The sequence below is a fragment of the Prionailurus bengalensis genome, chromosome X (genome assembly GCF_016509475.1).
Source record: "Prionailurus bengalensis isolate Pbe53 chromosome X, Fcat_Pben_1.1_paternal_pri, whole genome shotgun sequence".
In the NCBI taxonomy this organism is placed as follows: Eukaryota; Metazoa; Chordata; class Mammalia; order Carnivora; family Felidae; genus Prionailurus; species Prionailurus bengalensis.
The window spans coordinates 41,057,289-41,080,799 of NC_057361.1; the positions used below are offsets into that span (position 1 = coordinate 41,057,289).

General features: G+C 46.0%; 1 protein-coding gene across 2 annotated transcripts in view; it reads right to left on the bottom strand.

The window, feature by feature from the left end:
- The window catches only part of SLC9A7 (solute carrier family 9 member A7), a 134,149-nt gene that overhangs the window by 60,967 nt on the left and 49,671 nt on the right, over positions 1–23,511 (bottom strand). For both annotated transcript variants that reach the window (XM_043569595.1, XM_043569596.1), the window contains exons 2-5: positions 8,665–8,864; positions 6,965–7,042; positions 2,964–3,040; positions 12–124 (exon numbers count right to left, since the gene is read on the bottom strand). In XM_043569595.1, coding sequence (XP_043425530.1) covers positions 12–124; positions 2,964–3,040; positions 6,965–7,042; positions 8,665–8,864 — 468 coding nt within the window. The remainder of the gene's footprint in view (positions 1–11; positions 125–2,963; positions 3,041–6,964; positions 7,043–8,664; positions 8,865–23,511) is intronic.

The following is a 23,511-nucleotide window of genomic DNA, read 5'->3' on the forward strand; positions in this document are numbered from 1 at the left end:
GTGCAAAATACCTGGGTCAGTGGCAGAGATGATGGCTCCGAAAAAGAGACAGTCTGTGTAGTAAAACTTATCCGAGAGCTGCCCCACGACCTTCATGAGCTTCACTACACCGTACATGAGATTCCTGTAAGAAGGGAAGGTAAACTGCGTCAGAAGAGGAAACGAGACCCCGCCTGGGTAGCCTAGCCGACACGCGAACCGAGCAGCACCGGAATACCGCAGTTCGAGAGTGATCTGTGAAAACATCGGGCAGCTGTTGTGGTTGGACACTCTCACCAGGAACACGTGCGGATAAGGCTTTGGCACCAACAAATGGTTTGCAGTTAACGTCGTGGCGCTGACACATCTGAATGCCTACTCGATTTCTCAAAGTCGTGCTTACTCACAGCTATAAAGCACGGGCCTCGGTTAGCAACGACTTTAAGGCATCTTAAGCAGCTGGGTAATGGAGAAGAAAGGAAGAGGAAGAACACTGCATCGTGGGTGATAGATTGCCACGAAACTCACAGGGTTCTAAGACAGTGTGTGTAACGCTGTGGAAATGAGTGCATGGGGCGAAGCTGGAGAGAGAGAGAAAAACCGGGTGGGCCACAAAGGTCTAAGTGTTCCACCTTCTCGGCTGGGATGGGTTTCCAAATTCTCTAAATGTGGTAGTGAAATACCAGTGCACCCACTGACACATGCGGCCTCTCCTTCTCTGTGTGGCTTGGGCAGGCCAGCCACGGCTCTTCTTGTACTGTGCAGGATGCGCTATGGCCCGAGACAGGCCACCAAGTTAAACATTTCAACTTGGCTACAGCACACTTCCTACAGGAGAGCTCACAAAATGGGAGGAGTGAGGAGTGTTCAAAGGCCTAGTACATGTCACTAAGGGGTGTGTGTGTGTGTGTGTGTGTGTGTGTGTGTGTGTGGTGATGGCAGCTGCAGGGGTTAGGGGAGTAAAAATAACCACAGAATAGACTCATTGTACGCTACAGCTAACACTCTCATGATACTCTTGCTGGTAAGGGCCACGTCGCGGCTCCTCTCCTTTGCACCCCGGGTGCCCAGAACGATACACTGTTCAATTTTAATTCCCAGTAACTCTGAGATACACATTTGATTTGCCTTGCGTTGCTCGTCAATTACCTTTCAAACATTTCCTGAGAACCACACGTGCCTCTCCCTTTCCTTCTCCCCCAGACTTAAGACTCGGGCGCTAGGCTTCTCTCTGGCGGCCTTTTCCCATCTGGCCACCCATGCCAGTCATCTAAGCTGTCACTCTTCCATGGCTCGTCTCTCTCAAAAAGGACAAAGCCTGAGCCCCTTCTATTCTGGCCACATGGAAATCCCTGGCCTTGTATCTCCAGCTTTCCGGCTAAGTTTTTAAAAATTAACTAAGGTCCACACTTTCTTCAGATTTTCTTAGCTTTTACCTAACGTCCCTTTTCTGTTCCAGGATCCCAGCCAGGATACCACACGACACTGAGCCCTCACGTCTCTTTAGTCTCCTCCTGGCTGTGACAATCTCTCAGACCTCGTGTGGTTTTTGATGACCTTGGCAGTTTTGAGGAGCACTGGTCAGGCGCTCTGTAGAATGTCCCTCAGCTGGGACGTGTTGGACTTTTTTCTCATGACTACACCGAGGTAATGTGTTTGGCGGGGGGCGGGGGTAAAGTGCCACTGTCGTCACAAACATCAAGGGAGCAGAGTATCAGTGCGATTTACCACTACTGCCTGCAAACCCCCCTCCCTGTACTCCGTGGAAGGAAGGAAATCACTGCGAACAGCCTGCAAATAGAGCAGGAGGGGAGGTACATTCCTTCACCTGCGGGGTGGGGGCGGGGATCGACATACCTTATTTGGAACTCTTCTGCACAGGAGATCCGTCACCTCTCCCCCATTTATTTATTCTCCCAATCATTTATTTTTTTATTTTATTTAAATGTTTAATGTTTATTTATTCTTGAGAGAGACAGAGCATGAGCAGGGGAAGGGCAGAGAGAGAGAGGGAGACACAGAATCCGAAGCAGGGTCCAGGCTCCGAGGTTTCAGCACAGAGCCCGACACAGGGCTTGAACCCACAAGCCGCGAGATCACGACCTGAGCCGAAGTCGGACGCCCAACCGACTGAGCCACCCAGGCGCCCCTCGCCCAATCAGCAGTGTCGACATCAGTAGACACTCAGAGGTTTGCTGCATGGTTTGGGACCAGTACGATGTTATTTTGTTGTTCTTTGGCCATTGGCCTTGGGGGAACTTTCAGGTTGGCTCTGTGTCTCTTTGACATGCTCTAAGTTCTTCCATGTGTCTGTTTTCTGGGCGCTTTCTTGCTTTTTTGGCACTGTGCTATGCCCTGTTCTTATCTCATGTATTTGCTGCCCTAGCCCTAGAATCTGCGATTTCTGCAAGGCGTCCTGCTTCTTTTTATTGGAGAATGTTATCAGGAATCAAGATTGGGGGACTAGGTGTAATTTTATTTCATTTTAATCAAGCCTAGTCTTAATTTAAATAGCTATGTGTCATAAACATCAAAACATCATCATAAACATCAAAATCCTGGGCTCTGCTGGTGTTCAGGGGCTGGGGTGGGGTCAGGGGACACGGGGAGATGTTGCTCAAAGGGAACAAACTTCCGGTTAGATGATTAACAAGTTTGGGGATCTAACGTGCGACATGGTGATTATAGCTAATAATACTGTATTGCATACTTGAATTTTGCTAAGAGAGTAGGTCTCAAATGTTCTCATCACAAGAAAGAAATGGTAACGATGTGACAGGCTGAAGGTGGTAGCGAATACAATGGTGGTAATGACTGTGCAATTTCTAAATGTATCAAGGCAACGCACTGTCCACTTGAAGCTCCCAGGATGGAATGTGTCAAGTGTATTTCAGTACAGCTGGGGAAAACACCAACTCTGTGGACCCATGTGGATCTCATCTCTTTGGGAATGTTAATTTGGTTAATGACAAAGAGTAACTTACCCAATAATGAAGCAGGAAACGGCAGTCCCCAAGAAAGCATAAGCCAGAATAGACCCGAGATTTCTGAAAAAGTGTCTCTACAGAAAACAAAAGGCAGGAATCACATTGTGATTTTTGATACCGAGCATGAGAAACACAGTAAAAGTCTCTTGAAAGTGAGACTTTACTTACTGCCTCCATTATAACAAGAAGTGAAATTACTCCTGAATAAAGCTGTTTAGCTATAAACATTGTGGTTTTAAAATATCCCTTGTCCCACTAATCACTGAGGAAACAAGCAAGGGCTTGGTAAATTTCAGACAAAAGTCCCCTGATTATATTAAAGTACACGGAGAGAGAGAAAGTGTATGTGAGAGAGTGAGTGAGTGAGTGAGTGTAAGTAGACCAATCATTTTCATAGATTTAGCCCAATCTATTTACTGGTAACTTCTGGTGGTGGTGTACCTTAGATCATTACAGATCTAAGTTTCAAACTGATAAAGTATGAAAGTGCTGTCTAAGGAGCTTTCTGCTAAATTCAGTATCAGAAAACAGTGTCCTCAGTATCCGCCTCATGGCATCGGAAATATCTCCTGATATTCTTCTGGATTTATCTTTGCAGCCTGGGAAAGAGGGCCAATAAAAACAGAAGTGGAGAACTGAAACATAGGTAGCTCCGTTTAATCTGGGCCCATTTGTAAGTTTATATATATATATGTGTATAAGTTTATATGCTTATACCAATGTAAGATCTAGCAATTATTCAGAAATAGATGGCAAAATTGCAATGCTCTCAATGCTTCTGTACATTCACTGGTTACCTTCACACACACACACACACACACACACACACACACACACACACACGGCTTTAGCTCTTATAAGTTATTATGCCCATGGGACATTCTGATGTGGAAAGTCCCTGTCCTTGGGGTTCTTAGGACCCTGAGCCATGGTTCTTACTCGTCAAGGCATAAGGTGCTCTCATCGGACAATGAGAACTATTTAACAAAACCAGACGAACCATAAACCCCCAAACACCCTAATTCAATAGGGGCCAGGAAGACTTCATCTAAGAATTTTAAAAGGCAGGAGAGTCCCAGTGTACTAGCTGAGTGACATCAGGGAAAGACAGGGCTTGGGAAGAACTCAGCATCATCAAAGCAGCCACCACGAAGTGCCCAGTGCTTGGCCCTCTCTGAAGCTGTGAAGAAGGTGTCAAGGAAGGCCTAGGGCCCCTAAGCCACCTGCTCAGAAGAGAATCCTCCAAGGGCTTGCCACACCAGCAGTCACCAAATGGGGGTGCTGCCTGTATATATTATGCACACATTACGTCTGCCTTTTAAATCAGTCACTGTCTCCAGTCTTTTTTTCTTTTTTTTTTTTTGCTTTCTTCTGGGTAACCATCCCTAGGGTTACTTTGAATATGTTAAGTAAATTCATATCCGTGATTATTTGCCCAAACAAAACATTAGGAATATAAATCTGCCACCCCAAACACCCCCATGACATATCCTAAAATCTCACACACACACACACACACGCACACACACACACACACACACACACGCACACACACACACACACACACACACACACAACTACCCGTCTCTGTTCGTATTTGCTGATATGAATTGGCATACCTTGAAAAGAAAGGTATGCCAGGCCACTTATTTGTGTCTCATTACACCCAGTACTTAATTATGTGCCTCACAGCTTCCAAAGTGCTTTCATATACGGTGTAGATGCAAGACGTCGAAGGGCTCCAGAACCACATCCTCGTAGGGAAGAAAGCACAGCACCTCCTGGCCCTAGGACCGGATTCTGGTGGAATCCTCTGTCTTTCACCCTGTTCTCATTTGGCTAGTCATGTGTGGCTCCCCATGGCCGGGACCGAATCAAAGCTAATTCCAATGATTTGGAATTCCAATGGTTTGTTCAGGTTAGGGGGGGGAAAAAAAAAAGGCCCACGTCCCCCTGACAACTATATGTGCCTAGGTCAAAGGGTCTGAATATCTGTCTCCGTAGCTGCCATTAACTGGTGAGTTATTACACATTTAATTGATAACAGGTTTAATCACAGGTGGCAAAAACAGACAAAAACCAGCTATTTCAGTGCCTTTATAAGGACTATCTAAAAAGGAAAGTGACTGAATGAACAGCGGACAGCCTGAAAGACTGCCATCTTAAAAACTTAGGCTTAGGTGGTTGACTGTTGCTTTCGGCTCAGGTCGTGATCTCACAGTTCATGAGTTCGAGCCCCGCGTCGGGCTCTGTGCTGCCAGCTCGGAGCCTGGAGCCTGCCTCGGATTCTGTGTCTAACTCTCTCTCTCTGCCCTTCCCCCGCTCGTGCTCTGTCTCTCTCTCTCTCTCTCAAAAATAAACGTTTAGGGGCGCCTGGGTGGCGCAGTCGGTTAAGCGTCCGACTTCAGCCAGGTCACGATCTCGCGGTCCGTGAGTTCGAGCCCCGCGTCGGGCTCTGGGCTGATGGCTCGGAGCCTGGAGCCTGTTTCCGATTCTGTGTCTCCCTCTCTCTCTGCCCCTCCCCCGTTCATGCTCTGTCTCTCTCTGTCCCAAAAATAAATAAAAACGTTAAAAAAAATAATAAAATAAAATAAACGTTTAAAACATGTTTGAAAAATAAAATAAAATTAAAAAAATAAAAACAACTTAAATTGGTAACTGGCAAAGCCTGTTATTTGTTCTCCTTCTGAGGAAATAAGTCTGATACAGGGAAGGCTCTGCAGAACCCAAAGTGTTTTTCAGCCATTAGAGCAGCTCTCACAATCAGTGATTTGGTTCCATTTATTTATTTATTTATTGATTGATTGATTGAGAGAGACAGACAGACACAGACAGAGTGTGCAAGTGAGGGAGGGACAAAGAGAGAGGAACAGACACAATCTGCCATGGGGCTCGAACTCAGGAACCATGAGATCACAACCTGAGCCGAAATCACAAATTGGGCGCTTAACTGCTTAACTCACTGAGCCATCCAGGTGCCATACCTTATGTAACTGTAGTACAATATCAAAACCAGGAAACTGGGGGCGCCTGGGTGGCTCAGTCAGTTAAGCATCCGATTTTGGCTCAGCTCATGATCTCATGGTTCGTGGGTTCGAGCCCCGCGTCTGGCTCTGTGCTGCCAGCTTGGAGCCCGGAGCCTGCTGTGGATTTTGTGTCTCCCTCTCTCTCTCTGCCCCTCCCCTGCTCAGGCTCTGTCTCTGTCTCTCTCTCAAAAACAAATAAACGTTAAAAGAAATAGTTCTCTGTCATTTTATCACATGTAGACTTGCGTATCCATTGCTGTATCAGGATACAGAACTTTTCCATCACCACAAAGATCTCTTTCAGGCTGTCCTTTTATAGTCACACTCCCTACCTCTGCCATCCCGAGCCCGAGGCAGCCACTAAGTTGTTCCCCGTCCCTATACTTTTGTCATTTCTAGAATGCTATTACATGAAATCATACAGTCCGTGATCTTTTGAGGTTGGATTTTTTTTCCCACTCACCATAATGCCTGTGAGATCCATCCAAATTATTGTGTGTATCAATAGCTTGTTCTGTTTTATTGCCGAATAGTATTCCATGGTATGGGTGTTTGATTAACCGTTCACGCATTGCAAGATATTTTGGTTGTTTCCAGTTCGGGGCTGTTACAAATAAAATTGCTACGGAGAATTGTGCACAGGTTTTTGTGTGAACATAAGTTTTCATCTCTCTGGGATAAACCCTCGGGAATAAAATGGCTGGGTCGTATGGTGATTGCAACTTTGGTTTTATAGGAAACTGAAACTGTTTTCCTGAGAGGCTACACCATTTTATATTCCTACCGGCAATGTGGGAGCACTCCAGATTTTAAAAGAGAAACCAATCACTGATGATGAGACAAATATAGTCTCTGAGTGGGTGCAGAACACAGTGATAAGCAATCTGGGAGAAGGGAAAAACTAGAAAATTGTGTAGGTACATGAACGCAGAGACTCCAATGCTTTAAGAAATACTGGCAAAAATCTCTTACCTTCTTTAAACTGTAGCCGGCATGGAAAATAATCGGAGGCAGGAGAATGTTGAAAAAGACCTCTGGATCAAACGTTACCTGAAAGTTTAAAAAGAAAAAAAGTCAATTTCCAGTTTAGTACCAGTTGGTGCTATAATATTTGCTTAATATTTTAAGCCACTGACTAAAGTTTCAATGTTTAAAGCAAATAAGACAGATGTGAAAAATCATGGACTCATCACAACAGAGAAGCCACTCCTGCTCTTGGTGTGTGGTTTAATACATATTAAGAAACAACAGTTTGGGGCACCTGGGTGGCTCAGTCGGTTAAACGTCGGACTTTGGCTCAGGTCATGATCACACAGTTCGTGGGTTCGAGCCCCCGCGTCGGGCTCTGTGCTGACGGCTCAGAGCCTGGAGCCTGCTTTAGATTCTGTGTCTCCTTCTCTCTTTCTTCCCCCCCGCCACTTATGCTCTGTCTCTCTCTCCCTCAAAAATAAATAATCATTTAAAAAATTAAAAAAAAAAAACAGTTCAGTACGATCTGAGATTTCCCAGAAAGCTTCGGGCCAATGGTTTGGGGGTTTTTTTGGCCAATGTTTTTATTTTTTTTAATTTTTTTATTATTATTTTTTAACGTTTATTTATTTTTGGGACAGAGAGAGACAGAGCATGAACGGGGGAGGGGCAGAGAGAGAGAGAGGGAGACACAGAATCAGAAACAGGCTCCAGGCTCTGAGCCATCAGCCCAGAGCCCGACGCGGGGCTCGAACTCACGGACCGCGAGATCGTGACCTGGCTGAAGTCGGACGCTTAACCGACTGCGCCACCCAGGCGCCCCTGGCCAATGTTTTTAAACGAGAAATAAAAAGCTTGATTTTTTTTATCAAACCTTTATTCAAGGTTCCACTGCAATAGAAGATGCTGTCATGGTTCTTTATTAATTTTCTGGATCCTCCCACAGATTCATTTATAGACATAATTCTACTGAATTTAAGTCTCTTTTGAGGACCAGCCTTTTGTGAGACTTGATGTTGCCTGGATCAAAGTCTACAATGACACTAGAGGCTTTCTGAACATCAACATAAAAATTCAACAGCTCTAGGGCAACTGAAATTACCTTCTAGGCTTGATACGGGGAAATCACCCTGAAACTATATAAAAGAGCAAAATCTTATCACATCTAGAGAAGAATGAAGCAGTCTATAAACCTCCCAAACTTCAAGAATTTGTTCATGTTGGCAGATGGACGGGCTCTTACTGAAATTAACCTTAAAGCTTCACTTTAGTTATTAAAAGCCAAGTTAGCATGTCTCTTTAGAAACTGGAAATGTTAAGCAGCCTAATTACACTGCAATGCTTCTGGGCACCTGGGTGGCTCAGATGGTGAAGCATCCAACTTCGGCTCAGGTCATGATCTCGCGGTTTCGGGGTTCGAGCCCCGCGTCGGGCTCTGTGCTGACAGCTCAGGAGCCTGGAGCCTCCTTCAGATTCTGTGTCTCCCTCTCTCTCTGCCCCTCCCCTGCTCTCACTCTGTCTCTTTCTCTCTCCAAAATAAAATAATCATTAAAAAAAAAAAAAGCTTCCTAAGCCAAACTGAGAGCCAGGAATGTTACCAATGCTCCAGGAGTCTGAAAGGATTTCTCTCGCCAAGGTCGACATGGAGTAGGAAAGTCAAACACCCCTGGCAGGGCAGCAGTGGCTGAGCGTCCCCAGCTCACCTTCCTCAATATGTCATTCTGCTCTACGCTGTTGATCTTGCCAGGGCCGATTTCTCCTTTCAGGGTGTATTCGAAGAACTTCCCACTGACGTTCACTAATAAGGTGCTGAAGGCCCTGTCTTCCTGAGTACAGCTCACTGACTTGTCATGACCACCGGTGGCGGGGGTGCCATACCTCAGGATCACGCCCACGATGAGCCCTGCAACAGAGTGGGAGAAAAAACAAAAAACCACATCAGGCCTGGGGAAAGACAGACAGAGAGCAGGGAAAGAGCGACACGGTCGACCGGCAACAACGAAGAAGCCCAGGAGTCATCTCGGAGCCCAGGGACAAGGTGTGTATTTAAGAGCGGTGGCGTAGTCCTTCCGAAGGGTTAACATCCTCTCGTACAAGTCACTCGGCCACCGGGAGGACGAGGTAGGACAGTACCTTCCCTGGTTATTACGGCGCCGAGTAATTTTCACGAGTGATCACATCTCACTCCTCGGGCTTTTGGTGGAGGAATATGCAATGATAAGGAGCACAGTGTTTTTCTGCCAAGGACAGCACAAAGCACAGCCTCTGAGCTTTGATCTGGTCCGGCAGCCTTCAGGCCAGTCCTGCTGCCGTCTGCCAGCACGGACTGGGCCGCAGGAATTTCTAGCTCTTCCAAATGTAACGTTGCTTTGCCACACACCAGAGGGAGGGGGAAGGGGGTATAAAAAAAAAAGAATGAAAGAAAAGAAATGCTTTGGTTTAGGTCGTTTCAAGTACTGGGTGGAGGAAGTCATTATGTCCCTTGGGGAGCTGCACAGCACAGTGCAAATGCTTGCAATCATGACTCAAAGGGTGTAGAGCTGGTTTCTTGGACCTGTGGCTCTAATACAGCTCAGATAATTAGCTGCAAGTCTTATTTTTTTTAATGTGTATTTATTTTTGAGAGAGAGAGACAGAGCGCGAGCAGAGGAGGGGCAGAGAGAGAGGGAGACCCAGAACCCGAAACAGGCTCTAGGCTCCGAGCTGTCAGCACAGAGCCGGATGAGGGGCTCGAACTCACGAACCGTGAGATCATGACCTGAGCCGAAGTCACTTAACGAACTGAGCCGCCCAGGCGCCCCCTAGCTGCAAGTCTTTAAGTCTCATACCGTTCTTAGGAGGGGTTTCCCATTAGGAAAAAACAAAAACAAAAACAAACCCCAGCAAAATCGTGTATAAGCATCTGATTCCACAGTGAAGGAATGTTGTCCCCCTGGTCCTGGACATGTGACATGTGAAGAAAACATAAATCACCACGAGACACTATGATTCTCTTTTAGGAGGAAACCTTCAGATCTCTCTCCGTATTCCATTCTTTGCTCCAGTGTTAAAAGACAGAATGGTGAAATGCTCTGCCATCTCATTTTGCCATTAATGGAGAAAGTTCTGTGAGCACAATGTTTACTGTATTCTGTGCATAATGTTCTATAACGTCTCTTATCACCAAGACATAGGAGAACCCACAAGACATTGCTGAAGAATAATATATGAAATCTAGAAAAAACACAGGTCCTTTAGCCAAACTCTGTACTGCATTATTAATTATTATTATTATTGGGGCACCCGGGTGGCTCAGTCGGTTAAGCGTCTGACTTCGGCTCAGGTCATGATCTCGCGGTTTGTGGGTTCGAGCCCCGCGTCGGGCTCTGTGCTGACAGCTCAGAACCTGAAGCCTGCTTTGGATTCTGTCTCTCCCTCTCTCTCTGCCCCTCCCCTGCTCACGCTCTGTCTCTCTCTCTCGCTCAAAAATAAATAAACATTTATTATTATTTTTTTCCTTCCCCTCCCCATGGCCTTCTGTTAAGTTTCTCAGGATCCACATAAGAGTGAAACCATATGGTATCTGTCTTTCTCTGTATGGCTTATTTCACTTAGCATCACACTCTTCAGTTCCATCCATGTGGCTACAAAGGGCCATATTTCGTTCTTTCTCATTGCCACGTAGTACTCCATTGTGTATATAAACCACAATTTCTTTATCCATTCATCAGTTGATGGACATTTAGGCTCTTTCCATAATTTGGCTACTGTTGAAAGTGCTGCTATAAACAAAGAGGTTAGAGAGGGAGGGAGCCAAAACATAAGAGACTCTTAAAAACTGAGAACTGAGGGTTGATGGGGGGGGGTGGGGGGGAAGGTGGGTGATGGGTATTGAGGAGGGCACCTGTTGGGATGAGCACTGGGTGTTGTATGGAAACCAATTTGACAATAAATTTCATATAAGAAAGAAAGAAAGAAAGAAAGAAAGAAAGAAAGAAAGAAAGAAAGAAAGAAAATAAACATTTAAAAAAATCTTTAAAAACATGTCGGCTGAAGAAAGAATCCCTGAGTTCACAGGCATAGGACTAATATCAGGGAAGAATTTCATTTTAAACTTTTAAAGGAAGCAAACATGGATGAAATTCCTTTGACATTTAATAAGCTTAAAACAAGATGGCGAGGGGCACCTGGATGGCTCAGTCAGTCAAATGTCTGACTTTACAGCTCATGATCTCATGCTTCACGAGCTCGAGCCCCACTCTGTGCGGACAGCTTGGAGCCTGGAGCCTGCTTCAGATTCTGTGTCTCCCTCTCTCTCTGCCCCTCTCCTGTTCTCTCTCTCTCTCAAAAATAAATAAAACATTTAAAAAACTTTGTAAAGAAAAAATACCAACTTCCTTCACAACTGCCAACTTTTCTAATTTTTAAGAGAAAGACATAACAACAACAACAACAACAACAACAGCAAAATAACCGCTCTCTACAGTTTATATATATGCCCATTAAAGAAGCTGGCCTCCATTAGTCTCGTGCCAGTTCCTGCTTTTGTGATTGAAGTTGTTGGGAAGAGAGTTGAGCGAGTCAACACTCAGCTGTAATGCGAGACAGCCATCCACCTGCTGTGATATTTAGATGTCTCTATTAATAAAAGCCTTTGTTAAGGAGCTGGCGAACAGGTGCATGGATACACTGTTCTCCTCTAATGAGATTTCACTTCCATCCTATGAGCCACTGGGAGTAGATGATTGCCAGTTCTGTCTGGCTACCACTGTGGGCTTGTTTGCGGCACCCTCAGAGTTGTTCTCAGCTTGAAAGCTTCATCTAACATGCTGAGAAGAGAAAGCACTTCATTCCACACCCAGTTACAAGGTGTGCGAAGAAAGCGAATACAATCTTGAAACGTTTCCATTTGTAATCACACTCTATTTCCTGCTCTCCGCCTCAGGCAATTACTGATCTACTTTCCTATCTCTCTAGATTGGACGTTCCATATAAATGGAATCATAGGGGCACCTGGGTGGCTCAGTCGGTTAGGCGTCTGACTTCGGCTCAGGTCATGATCTCACGGTCCGTGAGTTCGAGCCCTGTGTCGGGCTCTGTGCTGACAGCTCAGAGCCTGGAGCCCGTTTCAGATTCTGTGTCTCCCTCTCTCTCTGCCCCTCCCCTGTTCATGCTCTGTCTCTGTCTCAAAAGTAAATAAACGTTAAAAAAAATTAAAAAAAAAATAAATGGAATCATAAAATAGGGAGCCTTTTGTGTCTGGCTTCTTTCACGGAGCGTCATGTTTTCAAGGTTCACCTGTGTGTAAGGAAGGTCATAGTACTTCATTAGTTTTGATTGCTGAGTAGTATTCCATTGTAAGGATATGCCATATTTTGCTTATCCATTCACCAGTTGATAAGCATCTGGGTTGTTTCACTTTTCTGCTATTATGAATAATGCTGCTGTGGATATTTGCATACAAGTCTCTGTGGACATAGGTTTTCATGTCTCTAAGGCAGATACCCAGATGCCATTTTGTGACAATCCCTTTCCCCCCCGAGCAATGAATGAGAGTTCTAGTTGCTCCCCACCTGGTAAGTCTTGATAATACACCAGAAAAGCTGTGAATCGCCACACGGCCAGCCTGGGAGTAATACTTCCCGACCAGAGGATGACTTTGATGAAAGAAGTAAAGTGAGCCCATAGCTCTTTAAGACCCAAGTTCTGTCTTGTCCCGACCAGTATATGAAACACTAAAATAGTGAAAATCAAGCCCGTCGGTCAAGCATTCGGCCTCCAATCCAATGCCTCTCTTCTTTAGCAGCTGACATTTCTGAGGTTTGATTAAGACCAAGATGGAACACGTTTTTGTGATTCGAAGCCACTATCCGTTATAAGTAGTGTCCCCAAATATGGAATGTCACAGTCAGGAAGAAGAAGAAGATTTTAGGTCTTAGAGATCTGCTTAACAAAAGCAGACACGGAAAAAACATACACTGTCCCACGAAGTTCTTGGAAGAGGTTTTTATTTTTTTTTAAGTCTATTCATTTATTTTGAGAGAGACCGAGACAGCACGAGTTGGGGAGAGGGAGAAAGAGAGGGAGAGAGAGAATCCCAAGCAGGCTCTGAGCTGCCAGCACACAGCCCGACATGGGGCCCGAACCCACGAAACCGCGAGATCATGACCTGAGCAGAAAGTAAGAGACGCGCACCTGACTGAGCCATCCAGGAGCCCCATTTGCAACAGGTTTTTATTGGAAACTAGGCCCAGGGAGGTAGACACGGCTTGATGGCTGGACTTTTTAAAATTTTTTAATTAAAAAAATGTTTTTAAATGTTTTTATTTATTTTTGAGACAGAGAGAGACAGAGCACGAGCAGGGGAGGGGCAGAGAGAGAGGGAGACACAGAATCCGAAGCAGGCTCCAGGCTCTGAGCTGTCAGCACACAGCCCAACGTGGGGCTTGAACTCACGGACCGCAAGATCATGACCTGAGCCGAAATCGGACGCTTAACCGACGGAGCCACCCAGGCGCCCCAAGAACTTGATGGCCGAACTTTTAACTAGAGGAGTCCAATATGGTACCCACATGTAGGCTGAGAGCCTGGAGCCTGCTTTGGATTCTGGGTCTCTCTCTCTCTCTGCCCCTTCCTTGCTCATTCTCTGTCTCTGTCTCTCCCTCAAAAACAAATAAACATTAAAAAATATTTGAATGCTTTTAAAATAAAATTCACAGATAGGTTTGAGCGGAAGATAATGGGAGGTCAGCAAATCCCTGGATTAGGTCTGAGGACCTTTCAAACTACGGTGCTGGCTTTCTGCTTTAGATCAGGTATATGATTTATTGGCTTCTGCTTCATACTCTGACATTTCCCAAAATCAAGGACAGCACCTGTGGGCTAAGTCGTCCCTCAACACATTTTAATTGCTGTGCTGTATATCTCTCCTTCGATTAAACACATCAATCAAATCCACGTCAATTGCCAAGGGACTAGACTACAAAGGTTACCACAGCAGATTATCACACACTTCCCTGACCTGTCTGCCACTCTTTGAAGGCCCAGCCGAGACATGCAGATGAGCATCAACTGCCCTTTGAAATAAATTAATCAATCTTTCCTCTGAGCGTCTGCCTGGAAGTCTCTCCCCCACTCTGTCTTTCCCTAGTCATCCCTCATGGGGTTTACTCCGACTTTTCCTTCAAGTCACAATATAGTCCTCACTTCTTCCAGGCAGGGAAGCCCTTCGTGACACCTCAGGACGGGGCACAGTCCACAACCAGGGCTGTCGTCACAGCATTCGACATGAAAGATGCTCCTTGGAATTGTTCAAGGCACACGTACACAACCATATGTGGCCGCCCTCTTCATGAAGCATCTCTAGAACACGGTCCCTCCTGCGCTCTGAATGCCTATTACCTGCATGTCCCCCAGCCCCGGGACTAATTTTCCCGAGGGCAATGCTCAGTGAGTGCTCACCAGCCATTCCTGCACCTGACCCACCATGGCCACGCAATAAATGACGGCAGACGATGGAGCTGTTCGTCAGTAGCCATCTGTTAACCAAGAATTACCTCATGTGAGTTATAGAAAAAGATACTTAGTTCTGAACTCTAAGAAAGCAACTACAATTAGTTTCAACCTCTTAGCTGCCATAAAATCCAAGAACGCCCACACTGATCAGCCTTTAGAATTGGGCCCAAACTAATGACCACAAGTCGAGTACTCTCATGGGTTAAAAACCTTCCAACGGTCTTATGAGGCGTATCATGGAATCCACCTTCCTAGAGGCTCTGAAGTTAAGTAACGTTGCAAATAAACAGATGCGCTGATCGTAGTTACCTTAGACAGCCATGAAACTGGGACACACAACAGCAACCACATTTGCCGCTCATGTTACCGGAATCACTGAGGGATGGCCGAGTCTTAAACGGAAAGAAATGCAAACATATGGACACACACGAGTGAGGAGGTAGGGTTTTTGATAACACCGGGGAAAAGAAATGAACAAAATAGAGCTTGTACTTACCTACGTTTTAACTGAGGATGGTCTATTTTTGAAAATTAAAGAAAACAAAACCCATTTAAGAATTCACCTGAATTCAAAGGCTATCAACCAAAAAAAGTTGTCTGCTGTGGAATGAACTGTGTTCTCTTGAACTTCGTATGCTGAAGCCCGAACCCCCCCCCCCCATGGGACTGTATTTGGAGATAAGGCTTTTAAGGAGGAAATAAAGGTTAAATGAGGTCATAAGCGGGGCTCTGATCTGACAGGACTGGTGGCCTTATAAGAAGAGGAAGGGACACCTGCTCCCTCTTCCCGTGCACACATACACAGAGGAAAGGGCACAGAGGACACAGTGAGAAGGTGGCCGTCTGCAAGCCAGGAAGACAGGCCTCACCAGAACCCAACTGGGCCGGCACTGTGATCTTAGGACTTCCAGCCCTCAGAATTGTGGGAAATAAATTTCTCTTGTTTGAGCCACCCAGTCCGTGGTATTTTGTAAACAGCAGCCTGAGCTAATACACTACCTTGCTGAGAAATTCCAGGTGGCTTCTCTAAACTATCAACAATATCCTTTTGTCTAATGCACACCTGACCGCACCACTAGGAAACTTTTCTTTCACAGATGAGAAGTTAGGATCCCACTGCTGTAACACAGGGTCCTTAACCCTTACTCCAGAGATGGTTTTTGTCTGTCTTTCCTTTTCCTATATTGACCTCCCGGCATGAACTCAGACTTTTGTAGAAAGTATTATCCTAGGGCACTAAGAGACTACCATACCTCTGTTCCCCCTGGTCAGAACTGATGGGGCCAGACAAGAGATAAATTTCCATTAATGCTTTTAAAACATCATCTTGGGAAGATGTTGAAATGTGCTGTGTTTAGAAATCTAGTCGTAGGCCAACAATACATAATTTTTTTAATGTTTATTTATTTTGATAAAGAGAGAGAGAGTGAGAGAGAACATGACGAGCAGGGTAGGGGGCAGAGAGAGAGGCAGAGAGGGAATCCCAAGTGGGTTCTGCACTGTCAGTGCTGAGCCCGATGCGGGGTTCAAGCCCACGAACCAGGAGATCCTGAAATCAGGAGTCGGATGCTTAAACAACTGAGCCATCCAGGCACCCCCACAATACATAATTTTTCACTCAGATGATCAATGCAACAATTCTAAAAAAGGAGGACAAAGGTTTAAATTTAAATGGATGATTACATATATTAGTAAGTTAGCTATAATAAGACTATAAAAAACTTTATTAGGAAATATGTCAGATACCCCAAAATATAAGTAGAGTACATATAAGGGGAAAGAGAAATATAATTAGGTAAGAATACGTGGGGGTGTTCAAAGGTACTGGTAATTTTCTGTTTCTTAAGCTGGACAATAAATACAGAGCCATTTATTCTACTTTTTAGCCTATATACACTATTTTGTATACTCAATGCAGTTCACAAGAATTTATCAGGATAAGGGCCACCTGGGTGACTCAGTGGGTTAAGCATCCGACTCTTGATTTCGGCTCAGGTTGTGATCTCCTGGTTCGTGGGATTGAGCCCCGCGTCGGGCTCTGCACTGACAGTGCGGAGCCTGCTTGGGATTCTCTCTCTCCCAGTCTCTCTGCCTCTCCCTCGTTCACACTCTCTCTCAAAATAAATCAATACACATTTTAAAAAAGGGAACTTATCAGTAAGAATGGTCTACCAGACATCTCTGTGGCTATCATTCAGTTCAGTAGCACACTGCCAAGAGATCTAAGCATGCTTCGTATTCTTCCCAGTCAAGACGTGAACTTGCCCCCCACGCCCCCGGAAACTACTACCCTGAACTGGGTGTTCACTATGCTCTTAGAGTTTAATTGAGGCCATATGTTGCCGAATTTTGCATGTCTTTGAATTAATTACGTGTGATGTGAATTATTCGGGGACTGGCTTTTTTCACCCCATAATATGCTTATGAGAGTCATCCATACTGACATCCGGCTCTGGGGCAGGATTCTCACTTCTTGAAATTCTAATTTGGTTCTTTTGCAAATACGCTGGACTTTTCGTTTGTTGACAGAATCTGCACTGAGGGGTGACTATGTTTACGACCGTCACTTCTGCACCCTGTGACTACTCGTCGCTTACTCCAATCGGCTTCACGGGGTGGATGACAACACACTATTGTAAAAGGCTGAAATGCTTCCTGCAAAGGGTACCGGCTAAATAGTGTCCCTTCACGTGGCGGAGTCCGTAACCACTGTATTAAAAAGAATGCAGCAATGCCACATCCGACTGTGGCTCAGGTCACGATTTCACTGTTGGTGAGTTCAAGCCCCGCGTCAGGTTCCGCGCTGCCAGCTCAGAGCCTGGAGCCTGCTTCGGATTCTGTCTCCCTCTCTCGCTCTCTGCCCCTCCCCCGCTCACACTCTGTCTCTCTCCCTCTCTCTCTCAAAAATAAACATTAAAAACTAAAATATATAAATAAATACAAATGACAGCTAAATACTAAAGGGGAGCCAGGCCATTTCCTGCCTCTCTGCTCTTGGCACCTGCTGTCTACGCTGCCCGGTCTGTCTCCCAGTTCCCACCGTGCCCCGCCCCCCCAACCCTGCCCTGTCTACCTTGTCACTTCCTATTTATCTGCAGGACTAATCTGAAACCACACCAGCTTTGGCACAAAGTTAACCGCTCCTTCCTCTGGGCTGTTAGTGCGTGTCTATCCTCCCCAGGAGACGGCAAACTCCACGGAACCCAGCACAACGTCAGGGACGTGGTCATCGTTCAATAAATGTTTGCTGAAAGAATGAAATAACGAAAATCAAAAACTGTGGGGTGCCTGGGTGGCTCAGTCGGTTAAGCGTCCGACTTCGGCTCAGGTCGTGATCTTACGGTCCGTGAGTTCGAGCCCCGCGTCGGGCTCTGTGCTGACAGCTCAGAGCCTGGAGCCTGTCTCGGATTCTGTGTCTCCCTCTCTCTCTGACCCTCCCCTGTTCATGCTCTGTCTCTCTCTGTCTCAAAAATAAATAAATGTTAAAAAAATTTTTTTAAAAAAAGAAAAAGAAAATCAAAAACTGTAATGTGACTACAAATAATGCTAATAGATTACACACATATGGAAGCATTGGTTCCCCAAACAGTGACCATATTGCCCTTTCCCCCCCTGCAACTTAACATCTAGGGTTTGGCAGGCAACAAAGCGGCATCCGAAAAAGATTGCTTTTGTATTTGGGGTGCAGTTTCTTGAGTCATGAAATTGGTATCTGGGAAGTATCCAAAGTCAACAACCAGAGGCAACATTAATGACACATCAAGAAACACGTCACACCATGCGCCCGGCAAAATCTTTTATGTGTTTATGAGGGCAGAATAAAATGTAATTACTCGGTAGTTCAAGTTTGACCCAGCTCGAAACTATATCGTATTTAACAGCCTACTTGGTAAAATTATTTTATAACAAAACACACACTGGAGGGGCGCCTGGGTGGCGCAGTCGGTTAAGCGTCCGACTTCAGCCAGGTCACAATCTCGCGGTCCAGGAGTTCGAGCCCCGCGTCAGGCTCTGGGCTGATGGCTCAGAGCCTGGAGCCTGTTTCCGATTCTGTGTCTCCCTCTCTCTCTGCACCTCCCCCGTTCATGCTCTGTCTCTCTCTGTCCCAAAAATAAATAAACGTTGAAAAAAAAATTAAAAAAAACACAACACACTGGAGAGGCTAACAGAAAATCTGGGGGCGCCTGGCTCGCTCAGTTAGAGGAGCATGTAACTCCTGATCTCGGGGTCATGAGTTCAAGTCCCACGTTGGGTGTAGAGTTTACCTAAATAAACTTAAAAAAAAAAAAGAAGAAAGAAAAGAAAATCTGTTTTTCGTCCTTCTGAGAGCTTGTACCGAACAGGTGTATGCTGTATTCCAGGAGGAGAGGGCTTTGGGCTGGGTGTTAAGCAGGCATGGAACATTTAGCCTTCTGAGCCCCCCCACCAACACCACATACACACACACACACACACACACACACACACACACACACACGCCAGCCTGGGAACACATAACTAAGGATAAAGCCAGCCAAAGTGACAACCACCATAAAACAGGCACATAAAGGGGCGCCTAGGTGGCTCAGTCGGTTGAGCATCCGACTTCAGCTCAGGTCATGATCTCATGGTCCATGAGTTTGAGTCCCACGTTGGGCTCTGTGCTGACAGCTCAGAGCCTGGAGCCTGTTTCAGATTCTGTGTCTCCCTCTCTGTCTGCCCCTCCACACTCACACTCAGTCTCTGTCTCTGTCTGTCAAAAATAAAATAGACACTAAAAACTAAAAAAAGAAAACCAGAGGCATAAAAAGGTGATGCTTTCTCAGTTGGGCCTTTCAAGATGAGTCAGACTTTCGTGGATGAAGGAAGAATGAGGTGTGAGCTAGATTTCAGAGAAAGCCCTCAGCATGATGTGGGGGAAGCGAACGTTATAGCCAGACCAGCGTGGCTGGAGCACAGACCATGTTAGGAGAAAGAGGAAGGGCAGAGACCGTGTGCCAAAAGTGAGGTTGGCTCGAGCTCACAAGGAGAGACTTTAACCCACAAAAAGGAGACACCACAGACTTCTGGGCTAAGAAGGGGCATGATCAGGCAGCAGGAAGACGTGGAGACGGCTGCAGGAAGAGAGAGGCTACAAGTATAAGAACTTTATCAAGCTTTCCTAAAAGTATCATGCCTCTCGGGGAAAAAAAAAAAAGATAAAAATCAGAGTGCACACAAATTGAGAGAGAGGGGCAGAGGAGCAGAGAGGGAGAAAAAGAGAGAAAGAGAGAGAGAGTGCACAGACCCTGACACAGGGCTCAATCCCACAACGTTGGGATCATGACTTGAGCCAAAATCAACAACAGTCAGATGCTTAACCAACTGAGCCACCCAGGTGCCCCTTGTAGCTGTGTGTGTGTGTGTGTGTGTGTGTGTGTGTGTGTGTGTGTGTACACATGTATTTAAAGATTCTTTATCTTTTGGAAATAAACACTGAAATATTTACCAATAAAATTTGGGATTTTGTAACCACTGAAGTCTACTCCTGAAACCAACATTGCACTGTATGTTAACAAATTAAACTTGAAATTTAAAAAAAGCTTTTTTTAAAAGTTGGGATTTTGTATCGGCGACGTAGGTAGCTTTGAGGGGTACAGGTTAAACAAGATCGACCATGAACTGGTAATTAACGAAGCTGGCCAACGGGTACATGGGTTGTGGTTTACTATATTTCTGTGTGGGGTTTTGTTTTGTTTTGTTTTGTTTTCATACCGTGAAACAATTCTCTGACGCGAACCGGGCGTCCCACAATTCAACTCAATTCTGACACTATCTGCCTGGAGATGACGTCAGTTCCCACAGGGTAACAGCTCAGTCCCACAAGACTGTCCCCCCTCCCCCCAGCCCACTTCACCTGCCAATCACAAGTCCAGGTGGTCACCTGTGCTTCTCACCAACCGGCTACAGATGAGAACTGTGGATCAGAGCTCCCTCTAACCCTCCCCTTGGATTCCATTCATTTGCTAGAGGGGCTCACAGAACTCAGAGAAACATCTTACTTACTAGATCACAGGTGTATTATAGAAGGCTAGAACTGGGGAAGAGCCAGCTGGAAATGATGCACGGGGCTGTGTGGGGAAGGATCCAGGAGCTTCTAGGCCCTCTCCAACTGCGCCACTCTCCCCTAGTGTCCATACATTCACAACCCAGAAGCTCTCTGAACTTTTAGGTTCTGAAGCTTTTAGGTTTTCATGAAGGCTTCGTTACATAGGCATGGCTGATTAAACCATCGGCCGTTGGTGAGTGATTCAACCTCCAGCCCCTGTCCTCTCCCCTGGGGTTGGGGGTGGGGGGAAACTTAAAGTTACAACCCTCTAATCACAAGGTGGGTTCCCAGTCCCAGGTGCTTTCCTAAAGTCCCCTCATTAATGTGAACTCCAGTGTGTGTGAAAGGGGTTTTGCTACCTCAAGGCTTTTAGGAGCTCTGTGCCAGAAACAGGATTTATTTATTACAAATCACAATACTAGGGTCTCGACTTTTATGTGTTTGAAATTTTCCATAATAAAAAAATTTGTAAGTAAAAAAGTCATCCAACCAACACGAAGCTGTAAAGCAGTGATTCCAGGGGCTCCGGGGTTAAGCGTCCAACTTCAGGTCACGATCTCACGGTCGGTGAGTTTGAGCCCCGCGGCGGGCTCTGCGCTGACAGCTCGGAGCCTGGAGCCTGCTTCGGATTCTGGGTCTCCGTCTGTCTCTGCCCCTCCCCTGCTCTCACTCTCTCTCTCTCTCTTTCAAAAACAAATAAACATTAAAACAATTTTAAAACAGTGATTCCAGCAACTGTAGCTCCAGCAGTCTTTCTACCTCCCCACCCCCACTCCAGACACCCACAGCCAAATCCCCCCAACACCTCAACCTCCCCAGGTGCAAGAGGTAGCTGTCACTCCTCCCTGTGAACATCCTTGTCCCTGTGAGTGCCAGGTCCCTGTGAGTCAGCCCCATGTCACTCGCCCACGGGCAGCCACCTATAATGCACACTGGCAACCATTCTTCTCACATGGATTTTTCTGGCAGCCTCCGTAAGCCGCCCCACATCCACCTCATGCTCCTCTCGTCCATCTACCTCCAAACCACTGCAAGCATGGCCACTCTAAAATAAACATCTCTGCCTACCTTGTTTTTTTTTTTTTTTTTTTTGGTAAGTAACTTTAATGTTTATTTATTTATTTTTTTGAGAGAGAGACCGAGCGTGAGCAGGGGAAGGACAGAGAGAGAGGGAGACACAGAATCTGAAGCGGGCTCCAGGCTCTGACCTGCCAGCGCAGAGCCCGAGGTGGGGCTCGAACCCACAAACCGTGAGATCGTGACCTGAGCCGAAATTGGATGCTGAACCGACGGAGCCACCCAGGCGCCCCACATCTCTGCCTAGCTTAAAGTCTTTCCGGGGCTCCTCACCATCTAGGAAACGGAAACCTCTGCTCTCTGGAAAAGCCCAATCTGTTGATCTCTTTGTGTTGGTCTGATAAGGTCCTGAGGTCTTCCTGATGCCACCTTAGCGACTTCAGTCTTCACAAAGGACACAGACTCCATTTTCCAGCTGAATGTCTGAGTCGTGCAGTGAACGGCACAGTAGTGGGTCTCCTGAGGCGGGGTGGCCGGGCAGCCCTTACTGAAAAGCCAGAGTCACCATTCAGCCAGCGTCCTCTCAGTTCTGTACTCATGCCAAGGCCTGCCTGACCGTCCCCATAGGAGATGGGCTTCAAGGCTCGTATGTTCACAGCAGCTGGCTGACTAGATGGGCAAAATGTGGCCACAAACCAGAAGTTTTCTCTGTGAGGCTAAATGATCTCTTTAAGGCTCACACTCAAACCCAATCAGCTGGCCTCCTACGTGTCAGAGTGACGGCACCTAAGCAAAGGAATCCAAACAGAAACTAACCATAAAAGGAGGAGAATTTAAGCCACAAAAAAGACATAAGCTGTCGTAAGAATAACAAATTGCAAAATACAGCAAAATACAAGCGGAGAGTGTTTGGAGAAATAAGCCAGCCACTGGAAAGCTGTGCCCATGATGTCTTTTTCCAGCACCATTGACTATGTTGTCAATTTCTTCCTCCCATGAGCTTCTCAGTCACTCAGTGCCAAATGACAGCTTTTGCTTGCAGAGAGACAAAAAAAAATGTCTTTCTTGCCTCAAAGCACTGACGCTAAGTAACACTGGACAGAACAAAGAGATCTAGGATTGGTGACAGTAATAAATTTAATGACAGCACACCTGACTGGCACCTCACCAGGTTGTACATTTAACAAATACTTAGTGAGCAGCTTACCACATGCCAGGCACTGGCAGTCAATAGGGTAGTCAAGGGGCGCCTGGGTGGCTCAGTCGGTTGAGTGTCCGACTTCGCTCAGGTCAAGATCTCACGATCAGTGAGTTCGAGCCCCGCATCGGGCTCTGGGCTGATGGCTCAGAGCCTGGAGCCTGCTTCCGGTTCTGTGTCTCCCTCTCTCTCTGCCCCTCCCCCGTTCATGCTCTCTCTCTCTCTCAAAAATAAATAAACGTTAAAAAAATTATAAAAAAATAGGGCAGTCAACAAGAGTGATAAAAGTCCTGCCCTATGTGGGCCTACATTCTAGTAGGGGAAAGAATGCTTTAAGCTTACATTCTAAAGATGTGTGTGTGTGGTTTTTTTTAAGTAATGTCTACACCCAAGATGGGGCTCGAACTCACAACCCTGAGATCAACAGTCATGTACTCCGGGGCTCCGGGGTGGCACAGTCAGTGAAGCAACCAACTCTTGATTTCGCCTCAGGTCATGATCTCACAGTTCGTGAGTTTGAGCCCTGTATTGGGCTCTGTGCTGGCAGCGCTGAGCCTGCTTGGGATTCTCTCTCCTTTTCTTTGCCCCTCCCTATTTGTTCTCTTTCTCTCTCTCTTTCCCTTTCTCAAAAAAAAAAAAAAAAAAAAAGTCACGTGCTCCATTGACTAAGCCAGCCAGGCATCCCTAACCTCACATTCTAGCAGGGGAAAGAATGTTTTAAAAACAAGGCAAATAAATAGTGCATTATGATGCTAAAGAGGAAAATAAAACAGG